This window comes from Paramisgurnus dabryanus, chromosome 16 (assembly GCF_030506205.2).
Source record: "Paramisgurnus dabryanus chromosome 16, PD_genome_1.1, whole genome shotgun sequence".
Taxonomy (NCBI): Eukaryota; Metazoa; Chordata; class Actinopteri; order Cypriniformes; family Cobitidae; genus Paramisgurnus; species Paramisgurnus dabryanus.
In genome coordinates this window covers 2,658,633-2,679,070 of record NC_133352.1, presented here as the reverse complement: position 1 = coordinate 2,679,070, position 20,438 = coordinate 2,658,633, and the positions used below count along the sequence as shown (strand labels likewise).

Here is a 20,438-nt window from a genome sequence, read left to right as displayed (position 1 = left end):
GATTAGTCAGCTTTGTACCCTGTATGATGTACGGAAGTCTCGCACAACGCCGTACCATCCAGCCGGAAATGGCCAGTGCGAGCGTTTCAACCGGACCCTACACAATCTGTTGCGTGCACTGCCGGCTTCTAAAAAAAGAGACTGGGCAGCTTGTCTGCCACAGGTTCTCTTTTGTTACAATACCACACCACATCAAGCCACTGGTGAGTCCCCACATTTTTTAATGTTTGGGCAGGAACCACGGTTGCCGGTGGATTTTCTTTTGGGTAGGGTACAGGAGCCAGTGGCTGGCAGTGTGCATGACTGGGTCCAAGAACATCAGGCCAAGTTGCGAGTGGCCTTCGGAGGGGCGCAAGAGCGGTTACAGAGGATGGCGGAGAGGCGCAAGGTAAAACATGATATGCGTGTCCGTAGTACCCCTCTGGTAGAAGGTCAGTTGGTGTATCTTCGGGCTTATGGCAATAAGGGTCGCCATAAGATTCAGGATATCTGGAGCCCGATAGTTTACCAGGTAGTGCGTGCACCCCAGGGAGAGGGTGCAGTTTATTCCATTGCTCCCGTGGATGATTTGAGCAGGGTGAAGACCGTACATCGTTCACTGCTTAAGAGCCGGGTCCTGAGAGATCCTCAGATCGGCCCTCCTTTGGAGGGGCCGATTAATGTCCCAGAGACCTCCCTCTCATCAGAGGAAGAGGAGGAAGTAGATCTGGTTAGGGTGGTTCCTCCCAGGAGTCGAGTGGTGCTGAGTGGAGTGTCAGAAAGGGTAGTGGCACCTATTCACACTAACACTCAGTTATCCCCTGATCCTGTTGGTGGGCCAGTAGAGTCTATAGAGTCAGAGGCAGGTGTACCTCCCTTGACTGTGGTGGCTCCAGCGTCGGTATCAGAGTCAGAGCAAGGTGGCACTTTAAGACGTACAGGGCGAGTAACTGCAGGTTGCCATGCTAATCCTTATCATCTTCCACGCACTGTAGGGGGTTCACTTCCTGCTTCATCAGTATCCAATTCTATAACTGCGCTATTTAGACCTTGGAATTGAGTTTGTGAATGGATCATCGGGTCGATGATGCAGAAAAAAGGGGGGTAGATTGTGGTGGAAGGCAGTTATGGGTGCCGGCCTGACCACGCCCCTCTAGGTAATCGCTTTCACTTGCGTTCTGGTTAGGATGAGTATATATAAAGGCTGAAGGTAAAGCGACCGGATGTCACGCTCAGCTGTTTGTATTTTTGTCAGTATTGCATTGCTGTCACACGAGAGGTATGTACTGGAGGTCATTATGCTTGGTCCTATTATTTGGTTTTAATCATTCTAATAGTTGTTTTCCGTTTAGTATAAGCTCTTGTGTAGTTGGTATCTGTACCGCAGCATTCTCTATTAGAGGATCGCAAACTTTTAGTCTCTGGTGATTTACGTGGCATTCCTTGAATCGGGAGATTGCAGGCTCAGCTGTGCTGCAGTTCCGATAGCTTGTTTCCACACAAAAGGTATGTACTGGCGTTTTTTTCATCCATTCGGTTGTCTGGTTTTGCTCTTTTAATAGTTATGTTTTTTGCTCATTGTAGCTCTCTTAGGCTGGCATTTGTTGCCGTGGTGTCCTCGGCATCTGAGCATTACGAACGATTGGTTCATTTTGTATTAGGGAATCGCGGTGTAATTGAGGCGTGTGCTTTTGATCTGCGGCTTCTGTCACAAGTGGTTGATGGGGGCGACGGATTCGGCCGCGGAGTATATGCTGTGACCCATGCAGGCTGGTATGTTTAACCCACTCCTGTCCATTCAGCCTTCCTTAAGACATGTGACATTTTGCTAATGTTGTTTGTGTTTCAGGTGTTTGAGTTACCCGGCATCATGGCTTAAGGTCCTAACACTGCTGTTTTGCTTTTTGTTTATTTTGGATTCTTTTGCGTAGTTTATTTCGTTTAGGTTAGTAATTGGTGTATTAGTTTATCTTTGTCCTTTTTTTTGTGTGATATTTAATCTTTTCTTGGTTTCTTTTCGTTTGCTCATTACAACTTATTGTTTGTTTTGCTTATTCATTGCAAGTTATTATTTGTTTTCGTTTGTTTATTCAGTGCAATTTATTATTTTCGTTTGCTTATTGCAATTTATTATTTGTGTTCTTTTGTTTATTTATTACAATTTATTATTTGTCTTTTGCTTACTCATTGCAAGTTATTATTTGTTTTCGTTTGCTTATTCATTGCAATTTATTATTTTTGGTTTGCTTATTGCAATTTACTAATTGTTGTCTTTTGTTTATCATTACAATTTATTATTTGTCTTTTGGTTATTCATTGCCATTTATTATTTGTCGTCTTATGCTTAATTCTTTTGCTTTGGGTAAATGTTGAGTGGTTTTCTTTGGAAGTGTTTGATTATTTTGTCTGTAACTTGGGGCCCTGAGGAAGGCAGACTAAGACTGAGCAGAAATAGCCTCCCCTAATGTGGTGTGAATTTGCAGTGAATCTGTTTAGGTGTTGCAGTGATTTGGTGCACGTGTGTATTAGTATTATTATTACTTACAAGCTCTGTTTCTAGTCTGCCTCCTGGTTGTTATACTCCAGTTTCAGGCTTGTTCATTTTCTGTTTGATTAGTCCTTATTTCGTGTCAGTGGTGTGCCGTGATTTTGATGAGTGCCCTTTTTAGGCAAGATCTTTTTAACATTTCTATCTGAATAAAGCTTTATGAATCTTTTTAATACCAATTGTCCACGTCTCTGAGTCCTCTTTTAGGGAGAGTGAACCTGTGGGCCTTTTCGGGTCCTTCCTGGGGGGGGATATATCCCAGGTGGCGTAGTCGTTGCTTTGGTAACCATTAGGATAATTGCGTATGCAGGTTATTTAGTTTTTTTCTCGCCCCTTTGGCGTATGTATCGCCACACTTCATTCATTCAAAACATTACCACTCGCATTCTGTGAAGACTCGTGCTCTACCTCTGACTGGGTTATGTCATCAAGCCAAGCTTATATAAAAACATATAATAAATATTACAATTGAAACTATAAATAGAATGTGCTTTGGCGGGCACCTCACAGACTCTGTGCAGCTACCTGCTGCCCACGGGCATCACGTTTGGAGACCCCTGTGTTAAGATATGTCAGGGCAAGGTGTTTTTAAATTAAGGCAGCTCAAACATGCATTTTATTCTGGGAGTAGGATAAGACCTGTCCAGCAAACCGCCCCATGGTGAGAAGTACCTAGACCTACATTATGCTTGTATTGCCTAAAATTACCAAAATGATAAATTGAAACTGAATAAATAATTACATACTAAAACTGGTTAAAAATAAAAAAGTAGCTTGAATGTAGCAAGCTACTAATGATGTAGCTTAGCTTGCTACATTTCCGAGGGGGGTACCCGGGGTAGCTTCATTGTAGTGACGCTTCATTTAATGTGAAGTAACTGGTAGCTTAGCTCACTACATTTTCCAAGAAGCTTGCCCAACACTGTGTATACAGTGCCTTGCGAAAGTTTTTGGCCCCCTTGAACTTTTCAACCTTTTGCCACATCTCAGGCTTCAAACATAAATATATAAAACTGTAATTTTTTTGTGAAGAATCAACAACAAGTGGGACACAATCATGAAGTGGAACGAAATTTATTGGATATTTCAAACTTTTTTAACAAATAAAAAACTGAAAAATTGGGCATGCAAAATTATTCAGCCCCTTTACTTTCAGTGCAGCAAACTCTCTCCAGATGTTCAGTGAGGATCTCTGAATGATCCAATGTTGACCTAAATGACTAATGATGATAAATAGAATCCACCTGTGTGTAATCAAGTCTCCGTATAAATGCACCTGCTCTGTGATAGTCTCAGAGGTTCGTTTAACATCATGAAGAACAAGGAACACATCAGGCAGGTCCGAGATACTGTTGTGGAGAAGTTTAAAGCTGGATTTGGATACAAAAAGATTTCCCAAGCTTTAAACATCCCAAGGAGCACTGTGCAAGCGATAATATTGAAATGGAAGGAGTATCAGACCACTGCAAATCTCCAAAGACCCGGCCGTCCGTCTAAACTTTCAGCTCAAACAAGGAGAAGACTGATCAGAGATGCAACCAAGAGGCCCATGATCACTCTGGATGAACTGCAGAGATCTACAGCTGAGGTGGGAGAGTCTGTCCATAGGACAACAATCAGTCGTATACTGCACAAATCTGGCCTTTATGGAAGAGTGGCAAGAAGAAAGCCATTTCTTAAAGATATCCATAAAAAGTGTCGTTTAAAGTTTGCCACAAGCCACCTGGGAGACACCCCAAACATGTGGAAGAAGGTGCTCTGGTCAGATGAAACCAAAATCGAACTTTTTGGCAACAACGCAAAACGTTATGTTTGGCGTAAAAGCAACACAGCTCATCACCCTGAACACACCATCCCCACTGTCAAACATGGTGGTGGCAGCATCATAGTTTGGGCCTGCTTTTCTTCAGCAGGGACGGGAAGATGGTTAAAATTGATGGGAAGATGGATGGAGCCAAATACAGGACCATTCTGGAAGAAAACCTGATGGAGTCTGCAAAAGACCTGAGACTGGGACGGAGATTTGTCTTTCAACAAGACAATGATCCAAAACATAAAGCAAAATCAACTATGGAATGGTTCACAAATAAACATATCCAGGTGTTAGAATGGCCAAGTCAAAGTCCAGACCTGAATCCAATCGTGAATCTGTGGAAAGAACTGAAAACTGCTGTTCACAAGCGCTCTCCATCCAACCTCACTGAGCTCGAGCTGTTTTGCAAGGAGGAATGGGCAAAAATTTCAGTCTCTCGATGTGCAAAACTGATAGAGACATACCCCAAGCAACTTGCAGCTGTAAAAAGTATTAACTTTAGGGGGCTGAATAATTTTGCACGCCCAATTTTTCAGTTTTTTATTTGTTTAAAAAGTTTGAAATATCCAATAAATTTTGTTCCACTTCTTGTTGTTGATTCTTCACAAAAAAATACAGTTTTATATCTTTATGTTTAAAGCCTGGAATGTGGCAAAAGGTCAAAAAGTTCAAGGGGGACGAATACTTTCGCAAGGCACTGTACATATCTATACCTAATGGTCTATTCATTCATCTAACAGATCATTTAAGATCATCTAAAGGTGATGAATGGTTGAATCTTTGCCATCCTGACTATTTTGACTACTGACTACTTTTTACAACTGTACATTCTCTGAGAAAGTTTTGACATCAAATGCCACATCCATAACGCTGGAATTGCCCAGTTGCATAACCTTTTTAAATATATGTTTATGTATTATAAGTATTAAGTGATACCTGATTGTCTAAAAGTATCAAGTAGGTTTAGATAAACGTTTTTGATATTGGTGTGATGCATTGCCACTGCAGTTACTCTACTTGACCAACAGATGGCGCAATTGTTACGGAAAATACACTCAGGGAGTACAGAGCAACTGCACTTTTTTCCATTTGGAATCCCAGAAGTGTTAATCTTAGTCACTGATATTTCCCTCTAAGGACCATAGCATCAAGTTGCACATAATGCACATTACAAATATATATAGGCCTATATACACTCACCTAAAGGATTATTAGGAACACTTGTTCAATTTCTCATTAATGCAATTATCTAATCAACCAATCACATGGCAGTTGCTTCAATGCATTAAGGGTTGTGGTCCTTCCCAATCCGCTCAGTTACTGGGATTTTCACGCACAACCATTTCTAGCACAACCATTTCTATGCGGCAGTCCTGTGGGCAAAAATGCCTTGTTGATGCTAGAGGTCAGAGGAGAATGGGCCTTTGCAACTTTGACTGAAATAACCAATCGATGTGTGTGTGTGTGTCTACCTGGTAATTATCACGTTGTGGGGACCAATTGTCCCCAATACCAGTATTTTTGTCACCTTGTGTGTGTTTTCTTGTAAATGAGCCTTGTTTATGTTTAGGTTCAGTCACTTCACTTTAGGTTATTTAGGAAAAGGTTATTACTAATTTATTTAAAATGTCATTTATTTATAAGTTTTCAGATGATATTATACTATGGGGCTGTTGAATGCTTTATTCAGATTGGTTTAGAAATGTTTCATGGGTGTTGATTATTTTTCTGAAAAACACATACCTAACCGGTCTAATGTCTTAAAATAACCAACAGAGCAATGTCTTGCAATGTCTGTCGTAGGCTAACCGTGGCATTTCTGATTTCATTTTTTCCTGCAGCTCTATATGGAGAGGGTCAAGCACCTATCCCTGAGACACACAGGAGGTCTACTATATCTCACAGCTGTCATTGACAGATACAGATGTTCCACTGAGATTTTCCATAAATTATCCACTTTAATTTCCAGCAGGGAAATGTAATGATAAATGTATTGTTGTAATTATTTCATAAGTGCAGTTCACAGCAAATGTATTGATTTCATTTAAATGCATCACAACATTTTAATGTCTTATTTCAAAATATAGATATAGATAATATTGGGATTAAATTTTAAAATCTTCTAATCTGAACACAACTCTCCAGATTCATTCTGCATTTGAACACAGTCTTGATCTCAGTGTCTATCCACTCAGGGCCGGTTCTAGATATTTGGAGGCCCTAGGCAAAATTTATGTTGGAGGCCCCTCACACCCCTCTAATTTTCAGAATAATCTGAGAAAGTGTTTTCCTACCCTGTAAGAAATCAAAGCAACTGTAAACCTCCGTCACCACAATGAAAGGCCCGCCTCTCCCCTCATTCGATTGGACAATGGAAAGACGCAAATGACGTTGGGCGCTTTTCCGCTCAGCGCTCCTTCAAAAGCGCATGCTGCGGCCGGCGGCAAAACCGCAAGGCATTCGGCGCGCATAAACAGTGCGCAAACGCTCCCTGCCCATAGAATATCATTCAAAAAAGGCGTCTACAACTGTCATAAACGCGTTTGGTGTGATCAGCCCCTTGTTGAACCAATATACAGTATAAAATTATCTATAAGACTATGGATATATTCATATGTATTTCAATACCTTTTTATACCTTAAATTTCCACAATAACGCCAGTTTTTTTAGCTGTTTGACTTTAAATACAAACTTTTTTAACTTGACTTTTTTGATAGACAGCTCCACACGCGATGCTATCGTGCACACCCATTCAAAGTGTCTAAACAGAGTCAGCAGCGCTCAAGTTTGATCTGTCCTGAAATGATGTTGATAAACAAAAGATTATTTTTTAAATGCATTATTTTAAAATACCTGCATCATGTGCTGAACTGTCTTTGCATGCTGCTTTTGCTAAGCAGGAAAAGGACGTGATATCTGCTTTCAGCGTAACTCAAAGTGGGTCTACTGCAGAGATTTGAATGCTGTTCATCTAGGCTTTAACTTCATGAGGTGCTGCAAGATCCGACAGGTGGATGACATCAAAGCACCGCGAGAGCGAATCGAGAAATCATACAGAGGAGTTTGCTTATCAATCGTTCTCACGTTACTTTGATGTCAAACACCTGCGGTTCTTACGGGCGGCGGCGCCGTATGAAGTCGAACTCACCTTAAAACTGTATTTATTGCTGTCGGACTAGCGCACATGGATTTAGCAGTTATGGAGGCCCCCCCTCCAAGCCTGAGGCCCTAGGCATTTGCCTACTCTGCCTATAGCTAGCGCCGGCCCTGTGTCCACTTCAATGAGTATCACCTGAGAGAACAGCTGAGGAGAAACACAGACTATCTCAGATGTTGTTTTGCTTGACTTAGACTGTAGGGAATAAAACAAAAAAATGGTAAAGGTGAAGCGTTGATGGTTTAAGATTCAGGAAAGGCATTACAGCAGAATCCTTTAAAATCTCTCCGTATAACACAGCCCAGTCAAGCTATTTAGCCACATTACTAGATTTATAATTGTTTAATATTTCATTTAAACTATTTCTTTTCACTTTTGTTGTTTTTAAGCGAGTCCCTCCTGCCCTGAACTAATGGAAGTTTGTTACTGTTCAATGGTGATAGCCAGATTAATTTTAGTTCAGTGTTAAGAGTAAACATTTAAAAATATATTCTTTAAAGTATTTTTTTTCACAACTATAGTAATCAAATAATTGAAAAACCTTAACTGAACGAGTCATTTAGCACAAACACACTGATTTGACATTGCATCATTTATTACATATAGCTGATCAAATGTTTGTGACCTGCTGATAGGAATCCTGCATAGCTCAGGTCACTTATTCTTCATATATACAGTACATATACAGTCCTTCTTTAAAAAAATGTTAAGGTTGAGGAAATGATGCACTTATTCTCTCAAATCCAAAAATATTGCAGCATTAAATATGTTTTGGTGGATATTAATAGTACCAATCGGTCTGAAAACTGTCTGAAAACTAATGGATATAGCTAACTGATTGATTTAAATGAATAATAAAAATGTTAGTTCATTTTGACTGGTTTATTGAACTTACTGGTTTATAATGTAAATCTCAGAGAACAGAAATATTATAATGGTATTTTGCATACCTCTTTTATGTTGTTAACGTTTTATATGAAGTTATGTTAAAACAAATCCAGAAGACTTTCACTGAGCAATTCTTCACGTCTTCATCCAATAATCCAAAAACATGTCAACAGAAATTGATATATCAATGCTCGTGAAATCTGTCGTTTTTAACTGCACAAGAGTTTTCATAAGTGTGCATACTAAGAGCCTAAAAAAGTTTAGTTTTTGACACTGGTCAGCTGTAGTAAAATCTATTGCACAGGGTTTACAGTAAAACTCCCCACTTGACATGTAAATTGTGACACTGCAGGGGCTTCTGCATTGGGAAAAGTGTCTTCATTGAGGTCCTTCATTCTCCAGAGTCACTGAAGACGTTCTTCGTTTTATTCCTATAGTAAACAACAAACAAACAGTAAGTTTTCCTTAATCGTATTATTAATGTAATTGCTATTTGAACAAATATTGACGATTTATATAAACTGTAAAGCCTGAAAAGAAAACGTGACATTCAAAACAAGTTATTTCATGAAAAAGTGTCAAGTTTGTTTTTTATGTTAGCATCTTAAAAACGACTTTTGTAGAATCGCTGCATTCATGCACACGTCCGTGTTCACTTGCATCGGTCTACTCTGCCAAAACATTTTTCCCCTCAGACTCACTGGCTCTATGTGACAAAGGGATTTCTTTATTGGATGGCGCCCCTCCTCCTAACCCTCCCCCTGTTTCTCGCTGGCCTCTGTAACAGCTGCTCTTTGGAGCCGTATCCTAAGAGAGTGATGATCTGTGTTTTTTATTTCAAAGTGTTTTTTTGGAACAGATGGCCAAGGGAGAACTGGGGAGTCAGCCAAGAGCGCGCTGGGGAATGTGCCAATTCCTGTAGTGAGTGAGTTCTCCGGCTTCCAGCTCGCGTGCCTTCCCTCTGCCCTCTGCCCTGAGTGGCGCCAGCAGGACTTCCCAACTAGTGTTGCGAACATCTGGTGTCTGGGTCTGATGGGGTGGTGGGGGGGCCAACTCAACCCATTTCCTTTTAGATGTGCTTTGCCGAAGGAACAAATTAGCTCACATATACTGTAGAGATGGTGAGTGGTCCTGACGCTTCAATGAAGTCGCTTTACAGCATTGATTTGTTATGTGCTTTCTATGTTAAGCTGCTATTAATGCTATTTATCACTGTACTATTAATGACTGAAACTATTTAATGCATAGATAGTTATCCTGGGCAAAGTTAGCCGTCTGCCTTCCTAAGACATGAACGGGAGGGGGGATCACTGTACATCAACTAAACTCTACACAAACATAAGCACTTTCAGGCATTCAAAGCCCCATTACTGAAAGAACACACATGTAGTAGATGGAAGAGAGCACTGTCATAAAACACACTGGTCAACCCCATTTATTAAGCAGAGATATTTTCTCAGCGTAGTGGAGGAGAAAGCTGGCAGAACACCCAGTCCAGTCCCCGACAAAAGTTGATGATCGTTTCATTTCATTTAACCTCCTGAGACCCGAACTTTGGTTTGTCAGTTACACAGAATTAAGTTTTATGGTGCAAACAACAAGAAATGTATGTCCATGTATTTGGACGCACCAGGTCTTAGGAGGTTAATTGGACCATTGTTGGGCATGAAGGAAAATTCTCTCTAAATGGTATGGATACACTGTAAGAATCATGTGATCAATAAGTCATTCCAGTGTAATTTCTAAATTGTTTGAGATTTACCTCAAAGTCAGTTATATAATTTTTTTATTAAAGTGAGGGAGTTGAACTGACTTGTACAGCCAGTTTGATTATACTGAACTTACGTTTCTAACACGATGTTCATACACTGTAAAAAATTCTTTGAGTTGCTACAACTTATAAAATATAGTTAAAAGATATCATCTTCATATTTTAAGTTAAAACAACTCATCTCTATAAATATAAATAAGTTAAAATCTTAAATCCGAGTTCATTTAACTAAAAAATTTAAGGCAGCAAAGAATTTTTCACAGTGCAGTTTTTGCGTGTTTTCATTTTAAACCGCATTACTTTTGTTATGGTTACGTCTGACATTCACTGTCTGAGTTTTCGACCCTCGTAAGATACTTTTGTAAATGCTGCAGTTTTGCGGTAGTTAGGGTTGCAATGTAGACGGACTTAAACGAAGGCATGGGTGCCCACATTCAGTCCCTTATTGGGTTTTCTGGATCAATGCGTATCCTTCCCTGATTCGTCAAGCTCCTATGACAATGAGAACCGGCAACATGGAGACTGAACTGCGGGCTTTGCAGAGTTTCAGCTTTCACATGCTCTTTTTAAGCACATGTGTTTATTCATCACACAAACACTAAGAACAAGCGCACAAGTACTACGATAAATGTCTTCTCCACTAATGAAAAGATTTAACGTGACAGTGCGTCATTTTATTCTGTTAAACAGAGGTTTACGCCCTAAACAGTGCTCTTAGTGCCACAAACTATTGCCAACTAATTGTTGTTTTTAACATGGAACCTGATGGATATATAGTGCTATAAGGGTTCTGTTTTGAGCTGCCTGTAGTAGCATTCCCTGCCCATTTCTTTCACGGCAGTATAAACTCACTTAGGAAATTTATTACAAACAGCTGAAAAGATTAAAACAATTATAACACTTTGAATGTCTGCATGAGCAAGAGGCAAACTATTATTTGGGTAATAATCTCTTTTACAATTAAAAGTTCATGCCCGGTAGAGTTGCGCGGATCAGCTTAAACATCACCCAAATCCGCTACTTTAAATACATAGTCCACCCGCCACCCACCTGAACCATAATTTTCTCTGATTTAGATATCCGCACCCGACCCGCATACGAAACTCCTTCAAACGTTAACTGAAATGTCACTCTTTTCTGTCACTACAACTTCCCAAACAAATACACGTTGCATATTACATACCCGGCGATTAATCTTCGTTCTTTAACAACTTTGATCAAATCATCCCACAATGTACTTTTCTTCCCTTTGTTTTGCTTTTAATGATGAAATTTCAGTTTCATTTCGAAACTGTTTCGCCTCCATTTTTGTTTTAAGAAATGGAACCTGCAATGCGCTTATTTTTATGAGAGTCAGCAAATCAGTGCCTGTCTGCCTGATGCAAAATACATGTAATACATGTTTATATGAGTATGCAGTTAATATTTGCATCACTAATGATTTATCTCATCCACCCACGATCCTCTCGTAATTAATGTTAAAAAAATCTATTTTTATAATCCGACCCACACGACCTGAAGATTATTCCCAGTGTCACGAGTATCATTGATGTCCAGTGTTCAAGAATGATCATGTTTCATTTGTTTACAGTCGTGTATACTGTGGACAGAGATCTTTTCTGAAACGGCAGAATAGACAAGGATTGTTTTTCTTTTAAAAAGCCGTTCATGTTCTAATGTAAGCAGGGCCTAAGTTTAAATAGGTAAACATTTTCACACAGCCCAAAATAAACAGCGTTTTGTCTTCATTGTTCTTCTGACCAGCTTCAAATGATATGCAGGGTAGCGGCCCAATGTCATGCTTCTTAACTTTAATGGGCTTGAGTCTCAGAGGCTCTTTAACACCTGGTATTAAGATGCATTTTGGTCAATCAGATCAAAAGTAGACAAAGTAAATACAGGTGTAAATGGCGTGTAAACTGTTTGAGCTTGTCCACTTCCAACCACATTCAGAGGTAGTCGAAAATGCATATAAAGGACAAGTTCGGTATTTTACACTTAAAGCCCTGTTTTAAGATTGTTTATGGTGAAATAGAACAATTTTGACTGAAATTTTGACACATGCAGCTGCCCTGAGATTTTTCGGATGTTTGTGTTTCATCCCACACCTCTACAATGGGTTTAATGGTGCACTGGAACAATCCTTCCTAAAATGCATTAAACTTTCGTTTACAAAGACATGAAACTTACTGAGTGGTCAGGGGTGTTCACTGGTATGCTCACACAAAAATCGCTGCAAAAGATGCTTTCCAACAGCTGTTTTAGCATTCGTTGTTAACTTGTGGACCTATTTTTCCAAACGCCTCACACCCGTACATTCTTCCGCTTAGAGCTTGAATAATAGACACTCCAGCCCAGGTGGTGGCGTTAATCTGCCATTGCCAATTGCAAGAATAGAAACAAAGTTCCCGGCGCGGAGTAATACCGTACCTCACAGCACAACTAATACAAGTCAATGGAGTTGGTAAAAACTACGATAAAACTTGTTGGAATGCGTATTTTGCAGCGATTTTTGTGTGAGCATACCAGTGAACACCCCTGACCACTCGGTGAGTTTCACGTCTTTGTAAACGAAAGTTTAATGCATTTAAGGAAGGATTGTTCCAGTGCACCATTAAACCCATTGTAAAGGTAGGAGCTGAAACACAAACACACAAAAATTCTCGGGGCAGCCGCATATGTCGAAATTTCAGTCAAAACCGTTCTATTTCATCATAAACAATCTGAAAACAGGGCTGTAAGTGTAAAATACCGAACTTGTCCTTTAAACAAATTGCTTTTGTGGTCGAATTTGTTTAAACAGCCACAAAACACTTCCTACTCTCTGCCTATTGATCTTATGTGATGTACAGAGCACAACGTTTTCCTATTCGACATGACTTCTAGCGCGAACCCACGTTTTTTAGTGCAATCTTTAGGCTTTCATTGATAAAACTGAAGTGGCTGCTCGACCTCTTTCCTTTTGCAGGCATTTCAAAGTTGTGCGAGCTTATTTCATCAACTGCTCTGAAATATCAGAGAAAGCTCTTACATATACACGTAAAAAACTCTGTGCAGCATGTTTACGTACAACACAAGCAGCGGACTCTTGACATAATTTGTGTCATTTTAAACCCGTCATTTCTCCCGCTCGTGTTTAAAGGACAGCAGAGGGACCCCACAGCCCACAGACCACCCTCTCAGTAATCAGGACAGCCCCTTTGAGTTGATCATGGTATGGAAATCCCAATGCTTTTTCATTGTAGGTGTTACTCCAAAATAATTACAGATAAGTCCTAGCACATACTTACACTAAATGACCATTTAAAGGTTAAAACAAGGAAATCAAGTGGCATAAAGTGAGACGTGTTCCATCTTGTTTTCATATATCAGTAGTCTCCTTGGAGCCTTTTACGCAGGATACAGTGGCCCTTCATGAGTAACTGGAAAATGTCTTCTCCACAGCTATTTACCTTCCTCTTTTTGGAGCGACCCTCAGCCTGTAGAGTTCGAGTGCACTGCTCCACACACTCTCTGAAGCTCAAATTGCGGTGGTCTGGGGTATAGTCCAGGTCAGCAAGCTGAGCAAGTGACAGTATGTAGTTGCAAGCTATTCTTAATATAGCCAGCTTGGAAAGCTTCTGCCCATAGGAGTAGCAGGGTACCTGTGAGATTAGGACACCATTTATAATGAAACCACAGATCATGGCAAAAAAAAATCAAAAAGTGCAAAGCTGTGAGATAACTGGAGACATTTTTATCCAGCAAATTCAAGTACACAAACAATGAGAATCATACTGATTAGTTTTAATCAAAACACTGAGCTTGTCATTCATTCCCAAGTTACTGTAATTAACTCTTTAGCTTTTTACTTATTGTTTCAAAGGGAAATCCTAGTACTGCAGGCCTGGCAAACTGCAAATTTCTTGTCATTGTCATCCAATTCCAATTATCACACAGTTTGAGTTTTGATTAATTTCCATTCCGTTTGTTTGCCAGGATATAATCTGCTTAAATCATTGGCTGTTATTAAACAATCGGTCGATAGTGGGGAAAATGCTGATACCGGTTATAGGCAATATATATTGTTGCATTCCTATCGAAAACTGTTGATTACTTAACCGCTTCTCAAATGTTGTAAAATTGTTTTATTACTTTACAGCTCTGAAAAAATTAAAATACCACTCCAGTTTTGCCTTAAATCATCATTTCTACATGTATTGTGACCATTTCAGTCCAGTATCTGTTGAAATCCAACAAAATCAAACCTCAGGAGTAACAATAAAGTCACCAAACAGCAATGTAAAAGATGAAAGGACACATGAAAGATGTGATTAAAAATCAGGGTTATTCCATCAAATATTCACTTTTTAACTTTTCCTAAAATACATTTGGCAGAAATGTTGTCAGGGGGTGACAGAATGAAACAAAAATGATAGTCTTGCATAAATGCATACATCTAAATAGTAAATTTAGAAAAACTGAAAATAATCTTGAAGTGGTCTCTTAATTTTTCCAGAGCTCTATAATTAAGGTCTCTCTTTTGAACTCTTCATGTCTCTTGTGAAAGGAAAACGTCCTAAAGTAATATTGTACCATTTCTTCCAAAACTATTACAGAGGTGACTTCTTTTAAAAAATATACTTGAATAAATACTGCCGTTTTGTTTTTATTTTAACACTATGCATTGCTTAAAGTAGAATAGCTATTTGTTAATCTAATAAAAGACGCAGAATTTTTTATTTCTGATGTCATTGCACGCTACCTTCTGTCTTCACACACACACAAAATCTGTGCTTTAACATCAAACAGCACTGGAGTCACACAAGACATAAAACCTACAGTAGATAACAGGTATCGCAGTTTATATCTACTGTACCTGCTTTCTGAGCGCCTCAAAGGCCGCGCTGATGGTGTGCACGCGCGTCCTCTCCCGCGCGTTCGCCAACAGTCTGCGCGTCTGCTGTACGGCTTTGATCTCCGTGCCCGCGCCGGACTGCTCTCCCGTGCGTTTCCTTGGTGATTCCGCGCGCTCGCTCCTACCGCCGCTCGCAGGCGCCTGCGAGACTGCGCGCGGAGACAGCACATACACCGGCGGACTGTCCAAAGCCGAAACCCGTGCGCTTGTTATTACGCTTTTATTATTATTGACAGTCTTCGAGCTGTAGTCGCGCGGCTCTCCGGCGATGACGGTATTGATTCTCATATCGATGGCAGTGTTTGAAATGTCGTGCCCTGGTGCGCTGTCATCCCGCGACGCGGTTATTTCCAAAGCGTTGGACTTTTTCACGCACTTATTTGCCATGGTGTCGTCCATCAGATGTGAAGTCTTGTACAGTTTAAAGTAAGATACATCACTGACATGCTTCACCGGATCTCTGGCTTTGCGTTTTAATCTCTTGTCTCCAGAAACCGGGTTGAGGATCTGACAGTGAGCGTCATTTACATGCATTGGGTTCTTCATCGCTAAAAGTCAAAGAAACAAGAGAAATAATGTTGACGAGGACGTTATATAAATAAGTGTTCAGTGAGAAACATGTCTGTCCGTCTGTGGAAAGCTCCTCCTGTGAAGTCAGGCAGACATTGGCAGCAGATTTTGTGTGAATGTTCATCTGTGTTTGTTTAGCCTCAGTTAACACAGAAGCCCCTGTTGGTGAGATAAGTGAGACCGCCCAAAAATAAAACCACCAGGAGCACAGAGGAGCTGACACTACTGAGACTGCGTGCCATCTAAAACTTGAACAAACCAACACATTTAGCCTACCAACACTTAATGCCTCTGTGTAAAAGTTACTGTCATCGCTGTATTTTACAGTACTGAAGAGTGCTTTATAGTAATACTGAAGTTGTGTCATTAAAGTTCAATCCCACATGTTAATTTCAGCATTTAACATTTCACTAATACATTTTTAAAATCAAATGCACAATGAACTGACACAAACAAATGGCATTAACAAATATTAATAAGGGTTGTTACATTACATTGCTCATTGATAGTTTATGTAAGCTAATGCATTTCCTAATGTTAACTGTTGTTGTAATGCCAATGAATAAGTGGCAGGATTTTGAAGTGTAATCCATATGACTCCTACAAGAAGAATACTTCTGAGACCATGAGACATTTAGTCATTTAGCTTGACAGAAAAAAAAATAGTTAAGCCTGTATTAGATTGTGGTCGGACTGATTGTGGTTGGACTGTTAATATTAAAAGTCTCCCAGTGAGCAAACCAAAGGTGAAGTGGCAAGGAACCAAAATTCCAATGGTGTACAAGTGGAGAAAGAAAACCTTGGGAGAAATCAGACTAAACGGAGAGGGCCAGTTGTCCTCTGGCACATTAAATAAATAACACTGCTGCAACAGAGGATGAAAACCGTTTGTAGAAACTAACTGAGCTACAAGACTAGATAGAAAGCAAGCAACCAGACAGTTATTAAAAATCATTAAAGAAGTCAATCTCATATTGTTTACTATCAATTGCTCTTTGACTATGTTCAAACTATCAGTTTAAATCAGTTTTTTCTAGAATTTCTGCATTGGTTTCTACAATGACGTCTTGGGTGGATGTGTTTAAAATAAGTGACATCAAAGTACAGTGAAAGTGCTTTCAAATCACTCTTACAGTACTTGATGTCATGCACAGTGCAGCATACATCAAACAGACTATTTTCGCATTGCAGTTAAAATCAGATTTTTGTTTACACTTGACCCAGATCTGTTTCTTTGCATGGCAAAAACTCATGGAATCTGATATTTTCAACTCTGATTTTCGGATTCTTTTTCAAATGTGGTTCTAAATTGGATGCATGAAAACTTTGCAATGCACCCTTTAGGTGACTTTTATGTCATTCTATATGCGTCATAACCGTGGGAACATGCAGCAACAGCATGGTTGCAAAACCACTTAAAACATTCAAGATATTAAATATTAATCTTCTGCTGCACATCCCCTAGTCTCAGCCTCAGACATCACGGCATGCCCACAGATTGTTGGTTAAACGTCTAATGTTTTTCGTACAGTTTTCTGGAAACCCTGTGGGAATGTCTAAAGTCGTCTTTTTATTCGTTGAAATAAACCGGGTTTCCAGGAGACGCGAGTGTCGCGATTAGTTTTGGTCCCTGGAAAACAAAGCTCTGACGTTTCATTGAGGAAGAGAATCAGTCGTGTTCAAGTGGATAATAAAGACCAGTTATTGTGATCAGCTAAACATTGGATTCTCAAAAATATGCAAAGTTCGCTGAATAGACTCTCTAAAATACATCCAAGAGTTTTGCTTGAGGCAGATAGTGGATTCAAAAAGTTCGGTTCTCCTGAATTGCTTGTAGGTGTTAAAAAGTGGAGAGATGCTTCAAACAGACGTTTAACGGGAGCGTCTAATTGGTGTGGCTGTTGATGAAGTGCACAATGTTGTTCTATGGTGAGTAATGTTGTTTATTTAGATGCTATTCGGTTGCGGCTGGTTATTTCAATAACTGACTTGTTGCCAGCCGGCTCGTTATTGTAGGGAGTCCGAAAAGTGACGCTAGATGAAACAAACTGTGATTGGTTGTTTGACATGTCGGTCAAACAGCTCGTGGGCGGGCTTTGTCCAGAAAAAGCAGCGACACTACGCATCCCCATACATGTAAGCCCCTTACGTGTAAACCAGGGCTTTGAACCAGAATTTTTTCCCAATTGGTTCGTTCCAAACAGAAACAGTATTTTAATGTTTCCGGTTTTCGGTTCAACCCTAAACTTGACGTTCCTGAACCGGTTAGAACAAAAAAATTAAGTTCCTGAACCGGTTAATAATAACGTTCCATGTCAGCTGTGGGACATATAAATAAGTAGGCTGATCATTAGGACATTTAACTTAAATTATTAGTCTACATAACTTTCCTTAAGTCTCTGTCTTGCCATCAAACATTAAAAAAGGCTACATTATGTAAGCGGCATAACTGTAATTCTGAAATGCCTACATTTGTTGAGTGCACTTAAACACGCGCGCACACATAGACGGAGGAGGAATTCCAAACGGCACTTCGGGAAGAAGATTTAACTTGCTGGTGGCAAGCTTCTCATTTCTCAGATGAGTCAGCGATGACTGGAAGCGAACTTCACAGAGTATTGCACAGAAATTTTGTCAAAGAACAGAAAAAATAACAGTATTAACCGGTTACCATTATTTTCAATAAACAGATCTGTTCTGGAACATATATTTTTGGAAAGTTTCTGGTTTTCGTTTTCCTTCCGTGAACTGGTTCAAAGCCTTGGTGTAAACAGTAGGTGCGTTCAATGTCATGCAGCGCCGTGCAGAACGACCCATGCGCGACCTGGGAGCAGACTGCCTCGGTTATTCTTTTGTATCACTGACTCGAGATAACACACAAACTGTCCACCACACTTGCTCTATATTCCGTACGTTTATTTCCATATGATAACGTGCGGCGTGCAATGTGTTATTGTTTTTTTTGCACCATGCATGACCAGTTAAAACTAGAATCTGAGATTAGGCACATAATGTGAACAGCCAAACAACAAAAATCGGATCTGAGCAAAAAAATCTGAATTGAGCATTAACGCTTGCAGTCTGAACATAGTGTTAAAGGTGGGGTGCATGATCTCTGAAAGCCAATGTTGACATTTGAAATCACCTGAACAAACACGCCCTTATCCCAATAGAATCTGGACCTTCTTTTGATAGACCTGCCCCACGCATATGCAACCAAGGCAACAATGTCGGCTACAAGTGTGTTTTGGTAGTCGGGCCAAATCAAAAAGTGTTTTTCAAAAATCATGCACCCCACCTTTAGTGTCATCTTACAATATGATAATGTGTAGCCACAGTTCTTGACTAGTGTTTCTAATGAAGCAGCAAGACATAAATTTTAGCAGCATCTAGTGGTGAGGTTGTGAATTGCAACCAACAGCTCAGTCCAAAGCTCACCCCTCACTTATGAAACACATAGAGAAGCTACTGTATCCACCACCGGACAAACAGTTAATCGTTGGAAACAAGTTTTTGTGGTCCGTTAAGGGCTTCTGTAGAAACATGGCGGCCCAAAATGGTGACTTCCATGTAAGGGGACCCTTGATGTATGTAGATAAAACATCTCATTATAAGGTAATAAACACATTCATTATGAAAGGTCTTTATACACCCCTGATAATATAGTTTTGTATATTATTTTGCTTTTTGTCAAGAGATCCTCCTAAAAATTACACACTGCACCTTTAAGTTGAGAAATCCAACTTAACTTGATCATCTTGTTCAGGCTTGATCATCAAAGTATTTTTTTATCTAAGTGTTTGCAAACTTTAGTATTTGCTTTATAAAGAGTGAAATCAAATAATGTGATTCATCATCTTAATTTTTTAAATAGCATTACGTTTGTATATTTCATTAACATGTTGAAACTTAATCAAAATGGTACACATCGTGTAAAATAAATGTACTTATTTGTAAAATTGTTAAACATTTCTTGAAGCAAATTTAAATAAAAATCACATGCTGTTGTGACTGTATATCGTTGCCGGAATTCTTTTGGCTGATTCAGACGTTAAGGGCGCCTCAGGGTAGTCCTCAGGCCCTGATTTCATATGTTGTATTGCAGTGTACAGATGCTAAATATAATTGGATATGTAGAAGAATTGGATTTTGACTGACAGTTTGAAAAAGGTATTTGATGTGTGGCGATGATGTTGAGCTTCTAATCATAAGAGTTGGGTCTGACAGTGCTTTATATGCATAGCACACAAAGTTGCAGGTCATGGTCATCAGAGATTTCCATCGCTTCAGGTTGACACAGGCTACAGCTGTAGTCATCCTTAGGCGGCAAGGTTGAACACCTGGCTGAACCAGAGCTGGGACTGTTAGTCTCTGAAACAAAACAAGCTTATATTAGCACAGGGACCACAGCTTGTGTAAAAGATGTTTTGATTCATTTAAGACATTTACAGTAAATGATGTCAGGTTGACAGGTTGTGAAAGTCAAAAAGTATTTTGCGTAAAATAAAAGTACTTCAAATAAAAGTATTTCAGGACAGAAAAACTGAACAATATTTGACAGAATTCCCCCACATCCTACAAATCATTAGCAACTGTAAATACCAACTAAAGGCGCACTTAGTTGGTATTTACACTATCCAAACCAAACCGAGCTCGGGCGCGTTTGACCCCCAAAGCCTGGTTTGTTTGACTAGTGTGATCGCTCTGTTCCGTGCCCGGGTGCGGATTGGTTAATCGACGCGCGGCCGGGTTGCAGAGGTGGGCCGGAGCGTGGTTCACTTGGGCTCAGGCGCGGAAGGCTGTGGTGTGAGCGC

General features: G+C 39.8%; 1 protein-coding gene across 1 annotated transcript; it reads right to left on the bottom strand.

Annotated features, from left to right (window-relative positions):
• Positions 1-8,072: 8,072 nt before the first annotated feature.
• On the bottom strand, positions 8,073-15,863 carry atoh8 (atonal bHLH transcription factor 8). Its single transcript, XM_065253837.2, has 3 exons — positions 15,016-15,863; positions 13,610-13,801; positions 8,073-8,817 (listed from the first exon to the last, which is right to left on the bottom strand). Exons 1-3 carry the CDS (start codon positions 15,598-15,600, stop codon positions 8,812-8,814), a joined length of 783 nt encoding a protein of 260 aa, XP_065109909.2. The 5' UTR covers positions 15,601-15,863; the 3' UTR covers positions 8,073-8,811.
• Positions 15,864-20,438: the final 4,575 nt, after the last annotated feature.